The 25,835-nt window shown below is 46.8% G+C and overlaps 1 protein-coding gene across 1 annotated transcript in view; it reads right to left on the reverse strand.

Annotated features, from left to right (window-relative positions):
- Positions 1–7,658, reverse strand: part of Hgtx (HGTX homeodomain transcription factor) — a 40,258-nt gene extending 32,600 nt beyond the window's left edge. The window contains exon 1 of the mRNA XM_078182779.1: positions 6,800–7,658. Within this exon, the coding sequence (XP_078038905.1) occupies positions 6,800–7,658 (859 nt within the window). The remainder of the gene's footprint in view (positions 1–6,799) is intronic.
- Positions 7,659–25,835: the final 18,177 nt, after the last annotated feature.

Here is a 25,835-nt window from a genome sequence, read left to right on the forward strand (position 1 = left end):
AAAACGTTGACGCGCGATAACGAACCCACCCGAACGACGGAGTCTGGGTCGCCATTAAAAATTGCTGAATTATTTTTCAAAGAAATTGAACAGGTTTATAGGTTAAATAGGTCGTTGAATTGCAGTTGTCGCGCGATAAAAATAGGCTTAGGATTAAATAAGGAAAAAATGAGTTTGGAAACGATACCAGAGTTTGGAAGACGTAATCTTGATTTTCGAGCGAAAGCAGCTTCGTGTGCAAAGGGTTAAAACTAACCTCCCCGGTGGGTTCAGGGCGTCGATTTCTTTCAGCCGATTGCGGGAGAAGAGCCGGGTGGTCTCTGTATCTTAATTGTCCGGGAAATTTCCGATCGAGAATCGTGGATTCTACCGGGCTGCGATAATAGTATTCAGGATCGTTCCGCGGACGAATTCATCGGGCTGCGGGAGCAGCAGATGCAGCTACCGTAGGAGCCAAGAGGATGCGTATCGAACCTGCGCGCTCCGTATTGCGCGACATGCATTGCTCGCCCATTTCACTCTCCCGAGGTGGGCGGGCGTTGTATGCATGTTTATACAGCGTACACCGTCTAGGGCATACTCAAAACAGCTTATATCGCGGCTGAAAGTTATTAGAACGCCGGGGAGAATGTGTTCGTCGGAGATAGCTGCGCGAGCACTTTCCCCGAACCAATTACGCGACATTTATGAGGGGGGGGGGGGGGGGGGGAGAGGTTTGAAATCGTCGTCCGGTCGCTCCGCTTTTTCCCCGGGCTCGTCGTTTTTCGCTTGCAACGACAATAACATCGTCTTTGTTGCAGCGGCGAGAACGGAAGAAGGAGGTCGGAATTAATGGTGGCAATGCACGGACGTCACGCGAGATCGGGCGACGTTCGACGAGTGAGAAAACCTGCGTGTTTTCCATCGTTTCGAATTCGTTCGAAACGGATCGCGTCGCGTTTTGATTCTGTGTTTAACCCTTTGCACTCGAAGCCATTTTAACTGTAAATATGAGATAATTATCCTGACTCGCAGTATTTCTACTCTATGCAACAGAGTGCACTTTTATGAGTATGAAATTCATTCTTGCGACCCATAGCAACAGTTTTACTACTCAATAATTTTTCAATCTAAACTTTATTGTTATAAAAATTATTTTGAAATTCTTTATATTATAATTCTTTTTATTAGTTAACCTTTTAGCTGCGTACGACGTGTATACACGCCGTAAGGAAATAGCAATTTTATCTCTCAGTCCCCAATAGAACCAAACAATTTTTGTTTTCTCTGCTATTTTTATTTACTTTAATTTTTAAACTTTCATAAGGGAAGAATTAAATTTGATTTCGATCTGAAAAAAAATTAATAACATTCACATTTAGTAGTGCAAGGGGTTAAAACTTGACAACTTATGACTTCTCCATAGCCTTTCCAAGCGAAGAAATTTTAGAGAGACGTGCAAAGTGTTAATAAACATCGATACTCATCGTACCAATAACATCATTAATTTGTTCCAACAAAGATACAGAGACACGTGACACGAACTGAACGTAAAAGTAGAGAGCCTCGTCCGGTTATCGCCTGGGAATCGCGACGCAGCGCGTAGGTGGAGGAAAGTCACTCGCCGCTAAGATTAACCGGATAATAATGCTCGGCGAATCTGCTCGATAACTGTCGTTCCGCGGGAAATTGATAGCGAGCGCAATTAAACCAGCGACTAGCGGCACCGAAGGAGACTAATTCGAGACCCTCGTTTCCACTAATTCCGGACAGCTGATCGAACTCTGCTTTGGGAAACTTGGGTGAACCTAACCTAGAATCTCTCTTCTCGGATAAGTGACCGAGAGGCTCTGTCTCTCCTTGTTCTATTTCGATATTTCGCGGTTCTCGCGATTTTGGCAAACGAGAGGGATTTGCTGGAAGAGAGAGAGAGAGCGAGAGGAAGAAAGAGAATTGTACAGGTCCGTTAAAAGCTGGCGCGACGCGATTTCCAAGGGATCCCGGGGATTTCTGGGACGAGTGATCCGGTGCGCTAAGAACACATAAAGGCAGAGGACTCGCCCGAACTGTGCTCGGCATGTAGTACATACAATATGTATATGGACCGGGGATACCCCCGAACACTGCGCGAGCTTCGCCGGAATCCGAAGCACCCGATTTCCAGTCATTACGCGCACGTTTCTGGGCTAGGTCTGGGTTAGGCGACGGTTAGGGCGCTAACCACTTCATAAAGATACCCCATGATGCTCTTCGACTCGTCACCGACGATTCCGCCGCGCCGGATATTATTCCGACTGCTCGCTGCTTGTGCAATGCGAGCCTCCCGATTATCGGCGAACTAAGGATAAATCAACTTGTAATTTATAATCGTCTACTCGAATTATATTTAAGCGAAACAAAGCTTTTGTGAAAGCGTACCAGTTATGGCGACCCAAATATCGGTCGGTGGATTGGAACAGAAGATGAACAAAAATAGTTCTCGCGTCCTCAAACTTTGATATTCCAGTCAATAATTTTTGCCGTAAACGCGCAAAGTCTATCGATACAAATAATTATAAAATACTTAATAAATAGTATTATATAATAATACGATAATTATAAAACTCATTTACTAAAATTTAACCTAGAATTATCCCCGTACTTCCAAATTAAATCAAAGTAAACAAAATTCAATAAGGAACTCTAAAAAAGCTAAGTAATAATTAAAATATTCATAAAGTAAAAAACAAAATTTTCTTTTATTTATATTTTAAACTTAATTCAGTAATTAGTATGAAATAATTCTGTTTATTAATTCTACGTTAATACAATTAATTTTATTTTATCTCAGTATTAGTACTACTGTAATCTCGACGGAATTAAACAATCCTAAAAGTAGAAAGAATTTGAACAGTTTATAAATGGTCGCTGGTGTCGTCTATGATCAGTTCCGTTTATTTATTCCAAAAAGGAAAAAGTTTATTGGATTTAGATCTGAGAAACATCGACTAGTTTAATGATTCGACAGTAATTAAAAGTGAATTCTCAAATGGAAAAAGCTCTGGAAATGCTAATCGAATCGAACGATCGTGGAGTAATAACATGGATATTGTTTAAAGTTTCTTCGCCTGGCGACAATGATTTTTATTAAAAAACGAGAGAGAGAGAGAGAGAGAGAGGGAGAGAGAGAGGGAGGGAATGATATTTTTGCGGTACAAAGCGTCCCAGGAAATGATACAGCGCCGGGAATGTAGTTGAGCAACACTGTGGCCAACTATAAAATTGTTTTCCTTCCAATAAAAGAAGAAATCTTCGTCGTGGCACCCGTAAAAGCCAGCCGAGGGGTCCCGAAAGAATCTTTCGCGATTTATATCCGGCTGCTGTGCTACTTTTGTCCGTGGGCGAACGTTCAAATATCTTCGGGGATCGTTCTCATAATTCGTAATAATGGCGCCGGATATAGTTTAAAAAGGAGCGCGTTTCCTCTCGCCGTGGCATTGTTTAAGGCCCCCCCGGCCCGTGTCTTTTTCTCGGTTCTCGTTATTCCGCTCACGATCGAACATCGTTCCGCCCGACATTTTCATCCTCTTCCAATAAATATTCACTCCCGCCAGTCGCGGAGTTTATCCGCGCCGAAATCACTGGAACGATCGGAGATCCGCCGAACGATCGGCAACGGAAAGAAACAATCGGGGACGGTTAGAAGCAACGGGGGCGTAAGGGGGGGAGAAAATTCGCGAAACGATGCCAAATGCTACACGATTGATAAGTTCGAGCACTAATTTGTCCGACGATAAGAAGCGGATCGCGGATATTATGCGTTTTGTATCAGAAACGAGTAAGTTGACATAACCTACAATTACGAGTCGTACTTTATGCAAGCTAAGTATGAATATTATTCATTTCTTCTCCGTCGAAGTAAAAAGAAATTCTTCTGTTGTCAAAGTATAGTGACAAAAGTAAATGAAGACAACACAGAGATAACAAATTATTTTATCCTATTAGAAAAATAATTAAGTACGAATAAGGGCTAATCGCCACAGCATGAAACCCCTTGGTAGCGCAAGGGGTTAATTTCCGTTTGTTTAGGCAGATAGTAGTTTGTCTGGTTACGCTTAACCTCAAATTCTATCCAAAGGCTTTTGTAATTCAGTTGGGTTAGCAAGTTTGCTAGAAATTGATTCTCAAAATCATTGAATTATTGAGAGCAACTTTTAAACAAAAGTTGTCAGCAGTTTATAACCCCTTGTCGAAACTTTGACGAGTCTGACTCGTGATGGAAATTACTAGTAATTAAATATTGATGTTATTCTGTTCTTTAAAATTGGAGTAAAATTCTAATCCGTTGTTATTATTATTTAAACATTCAAGGAAATTCAGGCACGAAATAAACATTAATGTTCTGTCCCTTCTGAGAAATTGTACCAATTGAAAAATTCCTGCGGTGACTGTGAGGGAAATGGTACGTTAAAGGGTTAAACACTTATGCGATCTTGTCCCTCGTTCTCTCGCTCTCTTCAGCAGTATTTGCAATTAATAAATGTTAGAAGAGGTTAGTTCTTTTAATTATAATTAGTCTGTGAATATCTCCATGCGAAATAAAATTTATCTGCGTCAACTGCAAGGCGAATAAGACAAACGCAGCCTCATTTCTCCTTTAAACAATTTCAATAATTTTCTATAATTTAGTAAGCCTAGTAATTCCTTCGCTGCCGTTTGTTTCTCCTATACATATTCCTCGTAAATGCGTGTAATTTGCGGTCCGGTGGTAGCCGTTGACACGGCTCCGCGAGATGTAAAAGTGGCCGACGGCAAACTCGCGGACGAACGGAACACCGGAGCGCTCGTTGTCGCCGAGAGAATCGTTCCCGACGAGCAAAACGGCCGTGGAAAATTCGAGGACCCTTAAAATCCGACCTATATTGTCCGCGATCTAATTCACGAACTCATAAACCCTAGTCACGCGCCACCCTCGTTCGTAAAATATATTTAGTGTTTCCGAGCGGCGGCGGCGGCTCTCTCGGCGGCCGCACTCTTAAATTTATAATCCCTTGTATGCGCCGCGATATCATTAATAACGGGCGCAGAAGTTTGTGAATGAACCCTTTAACGTCGCCGTGCGCTCCCGGCCCTCGGATCCACAAAATGGCGAGCGAACGGCGGTGAACCAGTCGCGCGGCCGGCTACGGCTGTCCGCCGTTCTTCGTCGAGCTCTCTTCGACGCGGTATCGTTAATTGCTGCGCCGCGGGTCTTCGCGTAAAATGAAAATTGTTTCCACGAGTTGAAAGACACGGTCTTTCAATGATTTGGATACGTCGAGCAGTGGCGTAACGATGCGGCTCGATTAAATTTCGTCCGCAAACGCGAACGTCTTATTGTTAAATTTACGATCTAATAGGAAACTGTTTTTGTTCGGTCAGAAATGTTAGGTTGAACAATTTAACCAGCGCGATCGTCGCATCGTTCAAGCTCCGTTATTAAACCGGCGAAGTTTCGAAAATTGAAGCTGACGCAGCGAAACGGACTCAATTTAATGCGACGGGCACTAAAAATACGATTGCTGCGGGGCTGCTAATTCAACGAGATTAATAGACAGTGATACGAAGCTGCCCCGAGCGTCGAATAAATCGGATCAAGCCGCGCCGACGTCAAAAAGGTGCGTGTTTAACGGCGGAAGAATATTTTAAGCAAACAGCCGCTACAAAAAAACCGCCGCGATCTTTTCGCTGCGCGTCGAAACCGTTCGCAAATGTTTCCGCATTAAATCGACGACCGTGCCGGTATATTTATAAATCATCCGGATCGCTCTCGTCTCGTTCTCGTCGCCGGATATCCGCGTTGTCCAACGATTCCGGTAGCTCGGCGAAGGGCCGCGCGCCGCGGAACAGCCGTGTTTCATAGTTTCCCGTGTGTTTCCGAACGGGATCAGAGAGAGAGAACCCCCCCTCCCCTCCTCGGTCGTAGTTGGCCACCGTCGTCAGGTGGTTAACCCAAAATATGCTAACTTTGGTTCACGCGAGCCGTGAGCCGTTCGTCCGGATTCGGTTCCTACAGTCGAATCATTCTCTGATTCCCGACCGGAAACTTTATCGCGGCAACCGTCGCTGACCGCTTCGCCGAGCCAAAACCAATTTCTTTTCCGGTTCGAAGTCGAGGGAATCTTGATTTTCCTCGTCGCCGAACGAAATCCCCGGAAAACGTAACTATCCGCGGAAAAATAGTTTCTCGGAAACCGATTTCGGAATACAAAAACCGAAAGGAAACAATTTATTTTTTTTATTTTCGCGTAGAGATTTACGAAAGTCTACAGATTATGCTTTCAGTAGCCTGTTCGTCCAATCAATATTCTGGCAAGTTAAGAATCGATTAAGGGTCGAATCGCGCACGAAGAATTGAACCGTGAGACCGCACGCGGTTGTATATCGCTTTTATTCCCCTGTCGTTGGACCGATCGATCACCGCGCGCTTCGAATTAGGAATCCGTGTACTCCATTTTGTTTAATATACTCGATTGGATTGGCGTTCTTCGAGCCGTTAACGTTGCACCGCATTTGATGGTACAGTTCTAGAATTCAATTCTATTTCTGGTACAGTTAAGAAAAGACATTTCGGAAATCTAATCTGTTTCTAGATGGCTTTAATCATATATTCAAAAATATATGCTTCGATATACGTTGAAATACGATGCCGAAGAAATATTTTCAGGAGACTATCGAGATGAACCAAACTTTTGATTAATAGGAGCGCCGACGAAAGGACAAGGCCCGGGTTCTCTCGGCAAGAGTAAAAGCAGACCTGTCGCCGAGATAAAAGGGAGAAGAAGATGCGTGTTATACGAACCGGAGGAGGCGGTGAATCCCGCGTGCATGGCGTATCTAGGCGTCGTCATGTGCTGCGGGTGCGGCGATGGTTGCAGAGCGGCGTGTGTCGCGGAGACGGGCGCCTGGGGGTGCGTGGCCGCCGGTCTCGACAGTATCGAGTCGATCCCGTGGGGATTGCTGCCGACGGAGGTGATGGAGGTGGCGGGACTGTGTTTGCCGCTTCCGGTCGGCGACGGCTGTCCCTGGGTGATGGTGGATAGCGGCACGGTGATCCTGGGCAGCTGGATGCCGGGCTGCGGTTGCTGCTGGTGATGAGCGTGCTGCTGTTGCTGCTGCTGTTGTTGTTGCTGTTGTTGATGGTGGTGCTGTTGGTGGTGCTGCTGGTGCTGTTGCTGCTGGTGATGGCTTCTCTCGGCCATCGAGTGTAGTGCCGCGAGCGGCTGGCTGGCGAGCATGCTGCCGCCGGCCGCGCTCAGGTTCAGGAATTGGAGAACGTGCGGCGCGGCGGCCGCGTGGAAGTCGTGGAGCCAGGGCGGCCTCGGCGGTGGCGGCGAATGGCTGGAGGCCGGCGGCGGCGAGCAAGAACCGAGAGACGATCCCGCCGAGGAGCTCCTGTCGCCCTCCAGGTGGCTGTTCCGTCTGTGAGCGTCGCTCAGCGACATGTTCTCCGGCTGCGGTTCCGGTGTGGATCGCGATCGCGGCCGGCCCTCCGAGCACGGGTCCCCGGTGTCGTCGCAAGCCTTCTTGTTGCCGGTGCTGTTTTCGTGATCGTCGTCGTCGTCGTTGTTGTTGTTGTTGTTATTGTTGCTGCTGCTGCTGCTGCGATTGTTGGTGGTGTTGCTGCTGGCGTTGTTACTGCTGGTCAAGGAACACACCATCTCGCACCACGCATAGTTCGGCAATGGACGGAAAATCTTGAGAGAGCCTCGCGGAACCTGGACGGTCCTCTCTCTCTCTCTCTCTATATCTCTATCTCTCTAACTCTCTTTCGTTTTCTCTCGCAAGAGCTCGACGAGACGACGACGGGTTTCGCACTGTTTTCTCACTGATACACACCGGACATGTCGCGCACTCGTCGCACGGGGTTGATCGGCCTTAGGCTGATGCTGGCTTCACGAGTCCCGGTCACTATTCTCGCGATCCATCCTAGGCGAGCCGAGGCTCCGTGTCACTTCGCGAACGTGTCGCCTGGTCCGGGCTGTCCAGGGATCAAGAAATACCGGCGACAAGGTGAGAGACCGAGGAAAAGACAGAGTAAGAGAGAGAGAGAGTGTGTGTGTGTGAGAGAGAGATAGTGATAGTATAGACAGAGGTAGAGATAAAGACAGAGAGAGAGAGAGAGAGGAAGAAAGAGAGAGAAAGAGAGAGAGACTGCGGAACGACGTCGGAAAACGCCGGCAGGACCGTGTCTATGGATCGACGCGTGCGAGAACCGATGGGGGGTAGCCGAGTGACTCGCCAAGTGGTGTGCGACTGGGGTGCATCGGGTAGCAGAGGCTGCGACTTACTCCCGGCATGGTCGCTGAGCGGCGGGGGTTCGGATTTCGGGTTTCGGGCTCGGGTGCCCGGCGGCGATAGGTCGGCCGTGGCGCGGTTGCCGCCGGCGGAACGAGTCGATTGGCGTGGAAACGGTGGGTCGGTTGGACGGCGAAGGGCGGTTCTCTGCGCGGATTGGCCGGCGCCGGTCGTTCCTCCGGAAGAAGAGGTGTTTCGGGCGGGGCCTCTCAATCTCGCGTTAGCTTCTTGTTAAGCGTCTTTCATTGTGTGTTTAAATTCGTAATTTATGATCCCGACTGAATAAAACAAGAACTCGCTGGTTCGCTTACTGGCTGGCTGGCTGGCTGGTTGGCCAGCGAGCTGGCTGGCTGGCTGACTGGCTGGCTGGCTGGATGGCTGGATGGCTGGATGGCTGGCTGGATAGCTGGCTGGCTGGCCGAGCTGTTTGGCTGACTGGCTCGCTAGTTTGCTCGACAACTGGGCACCTCTGTATGACTATGGTGACACTACCGCCTCGATAACTTCCTTGCTTCCTTCCTTCCTTCCTCCCTGCCTCCCGCTCTGCTCTCCTCTCCTCTCCTCTCTCTTCTCGACGTCTCCTCTCCGCGTACCGTTACGTTTCCACTTTCTACGTCCTCGCCGCCCGACACCCCTCGCGAGACCCCCACCCGACACCCCCCCCCCCCCCCCCCCCGGGCCGGTCCAACCGAAACCACCCCTAGAAGCTTTCCAGCCAGTCGAGTACGCGTAGACCGAGCAAATCGAGTTATTTGCTTCCGATGGTCCATTTGGCTTGTTCCTCGCGTCCTCCACACGTATGGCGATGCACGTGTCAACGAGAATTCGGTTACTTCGACCCCCCCTCCCCGACCCCTCCCATCCCGAGGCGGCTAAGCCATCGCCTCGTCGGATGACGTAACTAATGTCGGATCAACTTAACCACCCGCCCGAACCCTCTGGCGCTCGACCAATCTAATGATCGGCAGACACACCGGCCCAACCTTTCGCTCCTTTCGCTCCGGCTACGATGAATAATTTATGCCGCTCTTCCACGGCCATTCTCTCCCGGTTACATCCTATTCTTCCGGGCTCCCGCGTACGCGCGCGGCCCGCGCGCAACCCTCGAATATGGCGGAGAGAAAGAGGAGACGGCGAACCGATGCTATCGGTTTTCCGGCCGGTCCGCCGACGACTCGCGCCGGCTTTTAACGGCGCCGAGGTAAACATCCTCTGTCTGTAGGATCGCACTCGATCGGTACCACGATCCGGTGATACCATTCTCCGTCGATCGCTCTTCGACGGCAAAAACCGACGCTTTCGCGTGGAAACGTGCTAAACGTCCCTACATTTCTTATTTCTTATTAAAAGCATTTATTTGTCACGAACCTAACGCCAAGAAGAACATCCTATAGAATATCCTAGAAGTTGTCGTGCTTCAGGATAATTCTTTCAGTTACGATTAGATCGACGAACAAGATCTATTTAGGGGATTCAGTCTTCTTACCTTGGCAGCAAACGACGCAGAAGAAGGAACGCCGTGTTTCCGGCGGAAAATCGCGTCGATCCGTTCAGCGATTCCAGCCGACAATAAACGCTCGTTCACCCGCGACGCCTCTCTTTATCTGTCGCTAATAAAAGCCGCCTTATTTAAACAGAGGATCACCAGATTATTCGGCATAATTGAACGGCCGCTATCGAGCCGGCCATATGCCGTGTTTTCACGAATCGTTAAATCGCTGCCGCTTTTATCGCGACTGCCGTTGCTTCTCTCTCTCTCTCTCTCTCTCTCTCTCTCTTTCTCTCTCTCTCTCTTTCGCTGGCATCGGTGTATCGTTGTAAAATGGATCATTACGGAGGAACGCTCGAGAGATCGCCGAGTGCACGAACAGATTCGCGCCGGAGAGTTTTCGACTTGCCGCGGCGATAAATCAAAATTAACTTCCGGCGAAGGACGATCTCTCGTGTCGCCCGCGTTCCCCCGGTAGAATGGAGCCCGGGAAACTTCTTCGTGGAAATTAAACGTGAATTCGGGACGAGTAACGCGTCCGCTATTTTTCCCGGGGGCCGGGATTCTCATGGTGGATTCTCACCCCCCTACCTACCCCCCTCCTCTCCGGGACTTTTACCCCGGGAACACCGGGAATATTTCAGCTTCGACTTTAATACTCTGGGAAAGTAGAAAAGAACGCGGAGCGTTTCGTCGCGCGCTCGCGAACACGCGAAAATTATTCGCCGGTTTCGAGGGAGAATTATTAAAATAGTTTTGTACTTTCTCTCCATATTTACCCTCTCTAGGTTCCTCTTTCTCGTCTGTCTCTCTCCTCTCTGTTCGCTCCTCTCTCTCTCTCTCTCTCTCTCTCTCTCTTCCCCTACGATGAATAGAAATTTCATACTTTTCAGCCATTTTTGTTTCCTTTTAACCCTTAATAACCTAGAGTTTCAATTTTGATACCAATCTTTTAAACCGAATGTTCACATTACTATTAGTTTTTTTTTATAGGCTGGCTGTACGTATTTTACTGTTGTATAATATTCTTTCCAACGAAATTAAAAAAAAAAAATCTAATGTCATTATTGTTTTATTTTATCTACGACATATTACTTGCGCGGCAAAGTGAACAAGTAAACACATTTTACTAAAAGTTTTGTTGAATTCAAATTTGATATATTTTCTTTTTTTCTGAGGAATATAAATACTTTTGAGGTAAGTGAATATATTATTTTCGCTATGATATAATTATTTTTTGCGAGTGCATGTTTTACTTGAAGAAACTGGTGCTATTTTTGATACATAATGCCTGAAGTATCAAAATTGATACCTGGTTTCTTTTCTAAATAAATATGTAAAATAAATATTGTGATTTTTTTAGCTATTTTTCCCTTCATCTAGACCCTCAAGCAAGCACAGTAATATTAAAAAAAATCACTTTCGTAAATCAGGCTACTAAGGGTTAACACGTTGAATGCCACGGCAATTTTACCGGGATTGTCCGTGGCGCCACGATGAAATTTCCATTTAGCGATACGTATAACGTTGAAATATTATATACAATAGATAATTTGCAACGTATAAACATGTTTCAAATATTTTCTACTGCATCCATTTCTTTACACTACTACATCAACGATGATAATAATAAAAAAATTATAAGTATTGTCATTTGTTTAAATTATATATATTTTCATAAATCTGAGCGCGCCGGTCACCGGTGGCCACCATGGCGTCACAGCCAAGTTCAGTGCCGGTCACCGGTGACCCCCGTGGCATTCAACGTGTTAACCGCGCACGACGAGTATACACGTCGCTAGGAAATCACAATTTTAAATCATAAAAAAAAAAATACTTCTTCTACGATCTAGGTTAAAATACTTATTACAACATATTCATAAATTTCACAACGTAATTCTATCCTAAAGTAACAACGAAATTTATCTTCGAAATAAATTCACGCGGCTAAGCGGTTGAAGAACAAAGCGTCGTATCTTTCGATCATTTTCGCGCGTAACATCTGTAAATTTATGCGATTACAAATTGGAAGAGGGTCGACGCGTATACCGCTCTATTATCCCCACCGATGAACTCGCGTTCTTTCCGATAGAAATAGAGTTTCGCGGACGAGCGTGTCGCGTAATCTCGTTGCCGGAGTTAATTAAAATCGGACGACACTGAGAGAGGGCTGGGATGAGGGGGCGGTTGGGAGGAGGGAGGGGATTCAGTCTCGACCAGGAGTACAATCTCGAAGCAGCGATAAACCGTCGGGCGTGGAGCATCGGGTGTTTCAGCGTGGAATCGTTAAAACTCCGCTCGGCCGGAGAAGCGTCGCGTCGTTGCTCGCCGAAATCGACTGCATCGCGGAAAACATCCGCGCCCTGTGATTTTTCACCGTGGACTTTCTCCGGCTCCTTTCCACGGCCAGGAGAACGAGGAAGACTGATTTTTCGGTTAATTTTTCCAAGGGCAGGTTATGTACGTTCCCTTGGCAGTGGTTTCGCTAGAAAGTAGATAGGGACAGTTAGGGAATCTCGTTAATTTCCCGTTTAAATCAGGGAAAAGCGGCATAAACACGCGGCGATGAACCGCCGTGAAATAATTCGGCGACCAAATTCCAAAAACGAGCTCCGGCTGCTTTTAAGAATGCATTCTTCGGAAATCTGTTACGATCGACGTCACGCATTCGATGCCTTGTTTACCGAGTCGTTCGCAAAGTTATTCGACGAAAGGGCATAGCCGATTGAGATGGCGAAAACTGCCCATAGAGGTTTTTCGGTGAGATCCAGACCATTTCAATAAAAACTCGTCTGTGCAAAATTTTAACCCTGTAACTTGTCCGTGAGGGTAGCCACAGGGTAAATTGGATTTCCGACATTTTCCCCCCTATAGCGGCTTTCTATAATTTTTAGAAAAATTGTGGCTTATTTGGGACATCGAGGCGCGTGTTATAGAATTTTTGCAGATTTTTCAGTTGCAAGCTGCGATTATCAAAAATGAGAAACCGAAAGATAATCGGAGAATCGAAGATTTCTCGAAAACTAGCATATTAGCTATTTTTATATTAAATCCCTGATAAGGTCCTATCGCGGCTCGTGTACTCAATTTTTCTCAGATTTTTTGCTCGCTTGCAACATTGTCAAAACAAAAGAAAATGAAAACCGAATGTGTCGATAGGACGGATAAAGTGGATAAGGTGGATAAGGTGAATAAGGTGGATAAGGCGAATAAGGTGGATACGGCGAATAAGGTAAATAAAGTGAATAAGAGATTCAGAGATAGAGATGTGGAGATAAAGATGTGGAGATAGAGATAGAGATATAGAAATAGAGATAGAGATAGAGATATAGAGATATAGAAATAGAGATAGAGATAGAGATATAGAGATATAGAAATAGAGATAGAGATAGAGATAGAGATAGAGATATAGAAATAGAGATATAGAGATAGATATAGAGATAGAGATGTTCAGATATAGAGATAGAGATAAAAACGATTGAACGGCCTTGAATGACCTTCAAACGACCTTGAATGACCTCTCTATATCTCTATCTCTATATCTGTACATCTCTGTCTCTATGTCTCTCATCCTCCTTATGTATGATGCTAGTACATAATCTATCGGTGAACACTCGAGTTCGTATCCTGCGTCGAGTCACACTCGTCATCGGACCGCTAAGGGTTAATATCTATATAGGGTGAAAAAGGTCTCTAATTGTTGAGTGAGTTTCGCAATTTGGTCGTCGGAGTACGGATGTGATTTGGAGAAACTGTGCCTAGTTTTCTCGATGCGAACGATATGAATCTGTCTGGAAAACAATGGTTTGTATATTGCCCTGCCACTCGGTTCGCATACGGAGGTCTCGAAGCGGTGTTTCCGATGACACCCCGTTAACCCATAATTAGGCGCATTAAGAAAATCACCCAATTAGACGCATGGGGTCTTAAATGACCCCAAAAAACATTGGGAAAGGAGTATCAAGAAGGAATAAAACTTAATGGATTTCTATAGTAATTAATAAAGTTCTTTAATATACTTAACTTTAAGAAACAAATACTTACTGTGACATTAAAAATATTTAAAAAAAAAAAAAAACAGGGAGTGAGGAAGCTAGAAAGAGCTTTAGTACGCTCTGAAGACTGTAAGCCATTATTTTTTGAATTTCAAGTGGCCCTGACCCCATGCGCCTAATTAAGGGTTAATTTTTATACTGGTCGCGTCGCGTCGAATGATTCGGCTATCGCAGCAGACCGCGGTCGTCTCGCGTTTGGTCTTCTTGAGACCGAACAGCAACGTTGTGAACGCCCCTTGTCTGTCAGGGCAAAAGTATGATTAAAAGAAGCCCTTAATTGCATTGAATAAGGACCCCATGTCTGAAGCGTAGCATACGATTATTCGTTTTAAATGTGTATAATATTTTCGCGCGATTACGCAGACGATCGTCACGCAACTGTTGTCGAATAATTGGGGACAGAGGGATGGAGAAAGAGAGAGTGAGGGAGAGAGAGAGAGAGAGATAGAGTGCTAACTGTATGGTTATTCCATCATCTGTCGTGGAACACGATGACACGGATTACCGGGTGCGGGCCGAAGGATCGAGCTGCATGGCTAATAGAATGCAATCATCGGCGTGTAATGATTGGGGCACAATGCCGGCCCCCGGGCACCCTGGGTCGCCCGTGTAAAATGACTTCTTTGCCAACAGTCGACCCATCCTTCCCTCTCTCTTTCTTTATTTCCCTTTTCTCTCTCTCTCTCTCTCTCTCTCTCTCTCTCTCTCTCTCTCTCTCTCTCGCCTCCATCTCGTTCACAGCTCGCCTTTTTCCGGCGCGCGTGACATCCTTCCTCGTTAATAAAAGCCGATCACGCGTAAAATTAGCCGGCATTTATCACCGAAAGACCGGCCCTCTCCGCCTCACCGGGCCCACTCAATTATCGGTTTATGTCCCGTAAAACGAAACGAAACGAAACGAGGAAGTCCCTGCGAGGCCAGGGAAACGTCGCAGCCTCGTTCACAGGTGATCGAACGGTCTAGATTCACGGTGAAAAGATCGTTCGCTCTGTACCCCGCGCCGCTTCCTGTCCAAAGACAGCGTCCGCCGGATTTTCTGTTCACCGGAGGGACTTATTAGTCGTTTTGCGAAAACCCTTTCGTGCGGAGTTCTCTTCTATCGATGTCTTAAACCCCTATAATAACGAGTCAGACTCGTTGGATAAAGATCTCGCGCGAGATCTAATGAATACGAATATTATTAATTTCTTCTAAATCGAAATCAAATTGAATTCTTCTGTTATTAACCCTTTGCACTCGAAGCCATTTTAAGCTTACATCCAAAATTGCTATTTCGACCAGCTGTGGTATAGTACTTAGTATAATTTGCTATATGAGATTGAGTCTCGTGACTCGTAAAACTGTTGTGCTATTAACAGAAGGATATTTAATAATGTCAACATTATTTTGTTAATTATATAACAATTTTCATTGGCGCTTCTGTGGCGCCATTCGAGTGCAAAGGGTTAACCCCTTGTATTATAATAACGAGTCAGACTCGTGACAAAGCTTTCACGCAAAATCTTCTAAATATTAATATCATTAATTTCTATTAAATGGAAATCAAATTTAATTCTTCCGTGATCGATGTTTAAAAATTAAATTAAATAAAAATAGCAGACGAAACAACAATTCTTTTTTTTTTCTTAGAGGTTTTACGTCGCATCAGCTGCAAGGCTATTAGCGACCTTCTATTTGAATAGACCTTATATTTTGTTTATTAAGCCTGTATCTCTCAGAAATTTTAATAGGTCCTTGATTTTGTCACTGTTTATGTTATCCTTGAGCAGGGGTTTTAGTTTGTGTTTGGTGCGCATATAATTGTATTTTCGGCAGTTTAAGATTAGGCGGTCCGTTGCCATTTGGGTGTCGCGTTCTTCACATATGGGGGATGGTTCTTTAGTTAGCAGTGTTAGAAATAACTATAAATCGCTTTCATAAAGGTCGATAAACTGATTATATCAATACTGCAGGACATCGACCGTCCTAACACAAAAAACCCATATGTATACCTTTGTGTACATATAAACAGACCGCGCCGAACAGAGCTGGACAGAAGCGTACGAAAACTCCTTTGTAAAACATTGACCTCAGAATACAGTTATTAAAATCCATTTAAGAGTTCTTCATTAAAATACCCTGCACCATAATTTAACAAGCAGATATGAGTTTGTGTATCTGGAATGGCCACTTCGGATGCGGGTAATCGCTACTTGGTCCCTCCTGGGTAGCGTACTGGTCATTTGATAGTTATTGAAAAATTTTTCTGCAATGTTAGTTATATGGAGCGGGGCTGATTGTTTCCATGTAGCTTCCCATTGTTGCGTTAGCTGGCTTTTGATCGTTCTTATCGTGTCTTCCATGTGTAGATTTTGGTCATCATTTGGCGGTGTTAATGTTGTTGCTTCTTTGGCTACTTGGTCAGCTTTTTCGTAGGGATGCCGACGTGATCCATATGATCTTTATTTTGAAGAAACAACAATTGTCTAAAAATGTTCGAGCTAAAAATCTCGGGAAGCGATCGAGCGAGAGGGTGCATTCGTCGAAAGACCGTCGCCGATAAATCATCGAGCACGCAAAGTTCGGCGCGAGGAAACTTGAAGGAAAAGGTCGCTTCGTGACTCGCGAAACTGCCCCATAGGCAGCTCCCCCGTACAGGAAGGAGCCGCGTGTATCGTCACCCCCTATTTCGTCGCCGTGAACGTTTGTTTCGAAGTTCGGGTCTGGAAGAGCCGGTAGGCGGTAGAGCCCGTTATCGGATCGAATCCGAGGTGTCGAGCTACGAGAAGAAGAGTCCTACAGGAAAGTTTTCCGGTGTCCGGGACGCGGTCACGAGACGCGTAATCGCCGGCCGAATATAAATTCCCGAAATTTGCGTCCCTTCCGAGCATCGGCCGGGTTCCTGGACCCGGCCCGGCCCCGGTCGCATCTGCCACGATGTTCTCTTTTCCCCCCCACGGCGTCACCCTTCGATCCACCTAATTTTTCATGTGGGCTTCGATGGTCCTCGAAACGTTTCAACGACGTTCTGTTTAACCGTGAATGGAGACACGATTTATTTCCACCTATTTAGAGCGGATTTTAAGCGATCGGGATACACGGGGGATCCCAGGGGATGAAATCGAGTATACGCGAGGGGCACGAGGAGCACCGGTATTTCATGCTTTCGGTGGAATTTAGCCGGAAGAACCGTAGCGCGGACGTATCTTCGAATGCTTCGCGTGTTTCAACCCTTTCGCAGAAAATACTTCTTTTCGCGAAATAATTTTCTTCTCGCGTTGACGATGTTCTAACCCTCGCACTTGATGCACTCGCAATATATTCGAATAAAGGAGCGTTTAGGTCGGAACGAAAGAGGGCAGATGAACGATTGGATTAATAATTCGTCGGTGAGAACGAAGCACAGGTCCCGTCGTCGATCCCGGCGGTGCATAGCCGACCCAGGCCAGAGTTTCATTAATATTGTCCCCCGAAAGATCATCGCATTATCGTGTGCGGGCTTCGCAGCCGCCGCCCGTTTCGTTCCGCGTCGCTGCCTCCTTCGGAATGGCCCCATTAAACCCGATACGCCGGCCACTCCGGGACGTCTCAATTCGAACATTTTAATCCCGTAAATGCTACCGGGCCCGCTCGAAAACTTACAATCGGCCCGGTCGTAAATGTTCATCGAGCTCGTCCCGGCTCCCTCGCGAAGTTCGCGACGATCGTATTAACGGCGACGCTCGAAACATAACGAGGAGGTACATAACGATTCGTAACGAGGAGGTTATGTCAGGTTCGTCTTTGTCGAAGAAAACGACGGTCCAGCGAATCGTCGTTCATCCGAATTTCTAAATTGGCGAATGTTTTTCGCGCCAACCGCGGCGTGGCAACAGCAACAAAATGGAGGGTATTTTACAATTCTATGAACAATCGTTTTTCAAACAACGGGGGATCGCGTTGCGGTGGCAACAACGGCGAACTTCATAATGGCGTTGCGCGGGGGTAATTACGCGGGCAATAGCATCGCCGTTGAACTTTGCAATAATAATAATAACACGCGGAGGGCAATTATGCTGGTAATAATGACAATGTTGAACTTTATAACAATAATAACAGGCGAGGGTAATTATGCCGGCAACGAGCAACGACGCACGAATACATCATCGAACACCGGCTCTCTCTCTCTCTCTCTCTCGGGGCTCAGGGACCGAGCAATTTAAAACCGATTTGCATGGAGCGCGCGAGCGCTCGGAGCTTTCCGGTTCGTCCGTTTGTATCTTATAACTGGAAGAAGATGGCGTTTTTGTTGGCGCGATCGGCGACGGCGCGAACAGAAGATAAATTCATCGTTAAGAACTAGGTCCGATTGTTCGGTTTTATCTGCTCTCTCTCTCTCTCTCTCTCTCTTTCTCTCTCTCTCTCTCCATGGAAGGTCATTACGATCTCTCTCCCGTTCGGCCGCGCGCACCCTTGACGTGCGGGGCTCCCCCGGCGGCCGGGCCGCGGAATTATTACCGGGGCCGATGGATCGGCCAATAAAATCGCGTGAACCGCGCGGGGCCGTGGCTCATTGTCGCGATCAACTGGCAATAAAGCTCGGAGCCCCGGTGATTAAACGGCCGCCGATTAATCGAGTCGCCGCATTAGGTCTTCGGCCGGTGCCCGGCGACGAATTGAAACGCTTAACAAATCCCAATTAGCGTTCATTTGCAAATTCCTCCTGGGTCCGGGACCCTCCTCCCTCTCCTCGGGAGCGAGCCGTCGGCAGCGCGTGCATCCGACGGGAAAAACGAGAACGCCAAAGGTGTTTAACGGAGGCGATAAATGTCTCGCTCTCCTTCTTTTTCACCCCGTCGGGGATTCCGGGTACCTCTTTACCGTCTTGTTTTATTCGCCGATTCTTAATTGAGACTTTTATGCGACCGGTAGTCCCGGGCCTTTTACCACTCCCTCTCTCTCTCCGCGTTCGCGCGCTAGCGATTCTCCAAAGGCTGCAACAAAGTAAGCATCGGGGATCGTAACCGTTGCAGCCATCCTTAAATATCATACAATACCGTTTATAATATAATACCGATGGAATCGAACAGGTCGTTTTTGTATTTACGTTACCAATCCCAGCGCCGCGCTGCAACGTCGCCGCGCCCGTGTCGGAATTAATAAAACGAACAAAGGAATCGTGCAACAATCGCCTCCGGTGAAGCGTCCGGAGGACCATTAAATGCGGATCAGAAACCGCCTCGTAGCCGGGGGCGAAAGGCACGCAGCATACTTCGTGGATCGTGCGGGTGAACAAAAAGGCGGCCATCTTGGAGTCGTCCGTCTCGCAGAAAGAGCAGTGAAAAAGAAAAAAACGAGAATTCCGATCCCCGGAATAATAGGCTAATTACAATTACGACCGGCCCCGGGCAGAAAGTGTTGGGCTACCTGCTATTCTCCGTGCAGGCCGATTATAAAGCTAAGCCGGAAATAGAGGGAGCTGAATGGATGATTGATAATGGGCCCGGGCCTCGAGGCGGTCCCGAGGCGGGCCTCAACCCCGCGGGCGAGGGCGAGAAAGAGAGTGAGAGAGAGAAAGGGAGAGAGAGAGAGAGAGAGAGAGAGAGAGAGAGAGAGAGAGTGAGTGAGAGAGCCGGCACCCAACCTGAACGCAGGTTTTGCTACAGGCAACGGAGCCGAGACGTCGAAAAGTGGTCCACGCGTTCCCGTCAGCCGTAGTCTGTTCAAACGTCCCGATGCCCCGGTCGAACTATTTCATTGACCAAATTTAACGCTAATACTGTCCAAATACGCCGGTCGGCTTTGTGCGGGGCCCATTCAGGCCCGACGGCTACCGGCCCCGGGCACAGCTGCTCCGATTCCGACAAACAGGCTCTCGCAGTCACCTTCTCTCCTTTTCGGGGGTCTATCACTCATCGTTTCGACGAACAAGGGGGAAGTCGGGATACGCGTCGAACGTCACCGGGGGTCCATTCACGAGCGTTGACGGATCCTCCCCCCCCCCTACCCGTGCACGGCGACGACGTTCACGCCACTCAAAGTCCGATTTCGCCCGCGATCGGGCTTATCGACGTCAACCTGATCGGCACGGTCTTTGACCGTCCCCGGGGAACCAGTTACCAACGCGTCGAGCATCGTTTTAGACAAATACATCTAAATATTAGCTTTGGGAATAAGTTCGCAGCGTTTTTATATTTTCTTTTATTTTACAACGATTTGTTGCTGGTTCGACAAAGTGTGTCATATTTATTCGATAAAGTTGTGTCGATAATAGTTAACAAATTGCTGTCATTCTCAATAATAGTTAAGAAATTGAGGGTACTATGACAACCGATTCACAGGCTATCGACAAAGGTAGTTGTTAAAACAGTTAACAAATTGCTGTCATTCACAGGCTATCGACAAAGGTAGTTGTTAAAATAGTTAACAAATTGCTGTCATTCTCAATAATAGTTAAGAAATTGAGGGTACTACGGCAACCGATTCACAGGCTATCGACAAAGTGTTAAGCTGCTACGATTTTTCTCGGAAAGTTACAACACTTTAAACGAACGTATATACTCGCGAACAAATATAACTTACACGGAAGCTGTGAATTTCTACGGAATCGGTTAACGCGCCAACGATTGTCCGGATCGATTCTCAGGTCCGCGATGTTCCTAACGAGTTCCTTCGTTTGACGGCGAGTCGTACGAATATTCGAAAGTTGACCCGCCTTCCGCCCCGTTCGAGATCGCTGCGTCGGGGAGCGATAGTTCCTCCTCGTGCAAACGAAGCCTGCGCGAATCAATCCGGACGGTGGTTGCCGTAGGAACAATTACACCGGCGAGGGGTTTATTAACATTCACGACGACACCGGCGATAAATTTTCCGTCGAGCGGAGTGACTTGCCACGTGGACGCCGAGGGCCGGATCGATCGCCGCGATTCGAAACGAACCGGCCGCGGATAGTATATTATGCAAATATTTAGCTATTAATGTTTTCTTTATGACGCCGGCAAGTAATTTGTTTCGTAATTAGTATTTAGCGTAAGAGTTATTCGTTTGGTAATTACTGCCCGGCCCGCCGGTCGGCTCCGTGGACGCCCGCTATCCCGCGCAGTTTTGCATACAATTTTCATTAGTCTATCGCCGCGCGTTAGAGGTTAATGCGATCGGTACAATATCGAGATTTGCACATAGTAAAGTGTCCCGCGAAAAGTGCTGCCCCGTTCGATCGCGCCACCGATCCATTGTACGCGGTCCACGGTTACAGCGCTTTCTGTTCATAACCTCGAACCCAGACATAACCTAAAACCTTGAAATATATACGACCCAGAAGTACCTAAGATCTTGAGGAGCCTTAGAAACTTAGAAGTATCTGAGATATTAAAGTATCTAGAAACTTGACATAACCTCAAACTTTGAAGTACCTAAAATCTTGAAATATATGTGACCCCAATATACTTAAGATCTACAGAAACATAAGAAACCTAGAAGTATCTGAGATCTCAAAGTACCTAAAAGCTTGACCTAACCTCGAACCTAGACATAACCTAAAACCTTGAAATATCTACGACCCAGAAGTACCTAAGATCTTGAGGAGCCTTAGAAACTTAGAAGTATCTGTGGTCTTAAAGTACCTAGAAGCTTGACATAACCTCAAACTTTGAAGTACCTAAAATCTTGAAATATATGTGACCCCAATATACTTAACATCTATAGAAACATAAGAAACCTAGAAGTATCTGAGATCTCAAAGTACCTAAAAGCTTGACCTAACCTCGAACCTAGACATAACCTAAAACTTTGGAATATCTACGACCCAGAAGTACCTTGGCAGCTCTAAATTTTAATAAATAATGGCTGAGAGATAAGCCTGCATATTTCTATAAATACAGCCACTTAGAGTCGCTCATAGCGTGGCGCGAAAGAAACTTATGGGACAACCTAATCCAATTCTCCTTCAAGATCTTTTCCTCAGCCGGTAATGCAAACGGTGACAACGATTGAACGGGAACGGCCAGACAGATTTTGCCAAACAGCCGTGTATAGCGCAGACAAGTGTTTTCTCGCCGAAGTGGAATGCGGAGCACGTTGTATACAGTGAAACAACACCGTTGCTGAAAGGTTTAGCAGCGTTCTCGGGGTGGGAACGTAAAAATGATTCGCGAACGAAATGCGCGCGGCGTTCCGGGCGTTCTAGTCTGAAATATGCAAATGCCGGTGCGTAGAAACACGCGGATAAAGAGGGTTGCGAGCGCGCGTGATTCCCGACGATTCAAATGTTTTCGCGAGGGTTGCCCAGCGAATACGTGATTTTCTACGACCGGGCCGATTTCTTCGACGTTGAATTCGGTCGAAACGATCGGCACCATGGACTCCGTGCGTTGATCATTTTCGAGGAAGGAAAAAGAAACAATATTAACACGTTCCGCGCCGAGCTATAGTTAGTTGACTCTTCATTCTTGTCAATTGGAGCTTAAAAATATTATGTTTATTTATCAATTATTGTCAATATGACTATGAAGCAGACATATTATGGATCTATTCTTTTAGTGAAAATTATTCCTTGGATTCTAACTTGTCATAAAATATTTTTCTAACGCATCGAATAGCTATTTAAGCGTGCACCACCAATGGTACACGTGACACGGAATATGTTAAAAAGCCTTTCAGCCTCGGCTGACAACGAGAGAAGCAGCCGATCCGTATATACCCGGGCGCAAATTTCGCAACGGTAAGATTAATCGTCGATGATCAGGGTCGGGCGCCATTAGGGATATTATTATATTCAGGGAATAAGGGGTTGACATCGTGTTTCCGGTATGTTTGGCGTGACTTTGCAGGCAGTGCCGGTGGTCGCGGATGGGTCCTCCGCACCTCCCTCCACCAGCGACGACAAAGTCCGCGCGGCGTAGTTATTATAATAATTCCACGGGAAACTTCGTCCCTCCGTCGCCATTATTCTCGGACGAGATAACCGGTTAATAAAACTCGGGAACGGTTTACATCGTGAGCCGGGCGCACGCGTGGTTCGATTAAAAGAACCGCGTCCCGCCACCCCCTCCTCCCCCCCACGTATCGCCCCGCGTGATTTTCCGGTTGTCCCGTTACTGCGAATCGACCGTTTTATTACGGCGTAATAAAAGAATAAATTACCGGTTATCGTCCCGTTTAAATGCGAAACAGAGAATCCATATTGTCCGCGACGCGTATTATCTCTAATAAACCGATACGGCTCGACGCAAATATTTTCGCGAATTGCGCGCGGCGGTGTTTTCCGGTCGGGCCGTTCGATTTTCGTTGCCGCGTTTCCCAACGATACTAGACCCCCACCCCCCCCCCTCTTCCTCTCCCCCTTCCTTCCTCTGGCGTGAAATCTTCAGCGAAACGACAGCCAGCGTATTATTGGCTTGGCAATTAACCTCTTAGACACGGCTGGATTTTGCGCAAAGAAAATTTCTTCATAACTAAATTGTCATTTTTCTTACTATATATATTTTCTCCATACAACTATTTATAGTATTAATTACATATATTTCTTTCTTAGTATATTGTACATACGCACGTTCACTTCAATCGTCTACTTTCACCCCTTGCACTCGGCTGTCCCTTCTCAGGGGACATCGTAATTCTAGTATATGACTAAACATTAAAGTTTATTAGCGATTTGCAACTATTTCTCGGTGTCTACAAATTCATAGAAATCGAATATTATTATAACAATATTATATATACATATACATATAAACATATATATCGTATACTATATAATAATATAAATGTTTATAAGCTCTGCTAGGTAACATCCATGATGGCGTCGAGTGCTAAGGGTTAATAATTAATAAAACAATTGAGTGAAGCACGAAACATTCACGAAAGCCACTGGCAATGGCGCGTCGTGCCTAAGAGGTTAAGTGATTGCGGATTTTGTTAATAGACGGTCTCAGCTCATTCTTTTGTTTTATCAACGAGCCCAAAGTATTTAAGTTATATTGTTGTCCTACTGTTTGGACTTTAGTCTTCAATTTAGCAAGAAAATTGTATCGATTAGTTATTTAGACGGCATTCTGCCGTCGTACGGTACAAACCGATCGCATTTCGCCAAACTTTTCGGAGGAAGATACCGCGCGCCGCGTCGTTGTAAAACCCGTTGTAACGATCGCGTGGCCCGGTAATTTCATTGCGATTTCTATCGCGTCGTTATCGGACAATTTTCAATATCGTACGAGTTCCGCGCGCCGCCTCTCTTTTGCTTAAACAGCTCGTAAACCCTCGTCGCCGCCCCCCCCCCCCCCCCCCGGTGGCAATTTCCCCTCCGCGTAATTCGCGTCGATACAAGACACCGCTTCGCTATTAGATTGTCCGCGGGCTAATTTTATCGCGACCTTTATCGCGCCGTTATCGAGCAATTTTCCCCGATTCTTTCGCGCGTGACCGCAATCAAATCGCCGGACACGCTGTATTATTCGATCGGCACACAAGCGGAGATTATTCGCGAGTTAATACGTCGGTGCGACGGTTTATCTTATCGCCGTCCCTTTTGTTTGACCGTTCAATTATCTGTCGCGATAAGGACCGCGCGCCCTTGAAGACCGCCGGCTCTCCGTCGACGCCAATTAGACGGACCAAACACGCTGCTTGATTTCGCGAAAAACAAATCTCTATATTAACGTTAACGGAGAATTTACGATACATTTAATTTCCATTTACTTTCCATTTAATTTAGCCCGATACAATTTTATCATAATTTACCATATTCTATTATTCGTGAGCGTGGTAAATCGGCGCTCGTTCCCATGGACCGATCGCAATAGAAACGGACGACGAGGAGAAAAATCTTGGAACGCCGACGGATTATACGCATCTGTCCGTCGTGTTGCGTCGTGCGCGGATCCTGGAATATCTTTTCCCGCGCGTAGACCAGACCGGAACCCCGCAACAACAATAATGATGTCGATTTTGTGCGCGCGTCGACCGACCATCCATCATCGACTGGTTATTATTTAAGCCGCAACTTGACGCCATAAATACGTCGTTAGAGGTAAGTCGTTGCGCCCGGAACAATGTTGTACGCGATGACATTGATGCATCGGGCCTCCATCTTTATCCCGCGCGGCCTGCCTCGCTTATTGCACCCGTCTGGAGGAGCCTCTCTCCGCGCGCGACGGACAATTAGCCTGCTGTCGAATTCACGGAACGGTTTCTCGATCCCGTAGCGACGCGATATCTCCACGAATTAGAAATCTAGCCCGAGCCTACGGATTTCTTTCGGAGCTTCCGAGACATTGTTAGGGTTCTCGCATTCTAAGCTAGCCTAACCTGGGAATCCGAGGACTCGCGTGAAGTTGGCTACCGTTGCGAATAAATAAGCAACCGAACGAATCACTAGCCTGAGTTTTCGAGAGAAGTTCGGCGCGAGAGGACGCGGAACGCGAGGAGTGCGTGCCAAGTCGATGTTGGACTCGAAAAGAGCATCGATACCGTGCGCGGCGGATCGAACAGAGCAGAAAGAGAGGGAGAGATTACGCGTAGGGGAACAGAAGCTAACTCGAATGACTTTGCAGGCAACAATCGAGGGAGAAAGGTGGACGCATAATGGTCGGAGATCAAGAACCATAATAGACCTTAGGGGTATACGCGGCGGGGCACCAACCGACCGACTGACTGACTTATTTGTATTATGGCATTATAGAGGCAACCCTATATCCGGGGGCCCTGTTCGGCCAGGATCGAGCCGACGGTCACGAAGCCGTAGGGACGCCCATGCAGTTGACCTGCACCGCCTAATTTGATGCTTTAACCTATTGTCGGTGCACGACGCCGTTTCTATAAGGCGAGCTCCTCTGTCAGGCATGCTGCCTCCTTCCTCTCTCTCTCTCCCCCACCCCGCTACCGTTTTTCGGCACAATTTCTGGACAGGATGCGCGGCTGGAATCCCGGTCATTGTACAATGTTCGCGTCAATTTCCGAGACGGTTGATCCGCGTTCGACAACGGTCACGGATTAGTTTTTATTGGTCAGCTATAGAACGGTATATATGACTCACTTAACCC

The sequence above is a fragment of the Augochlora pura genome, chromosome 6, assembly GCF_028453695.1.
Source record: "Augochlora pura isolate Apur16 chromosome 6, APUR_v2.2.1, whole genome shotgun sequence".
NCBI lineage: Eukaryota > Metazoa > Arthropoda > Insecta > Hymenoptera > Halictidae > Augochlora > Augochlora pura.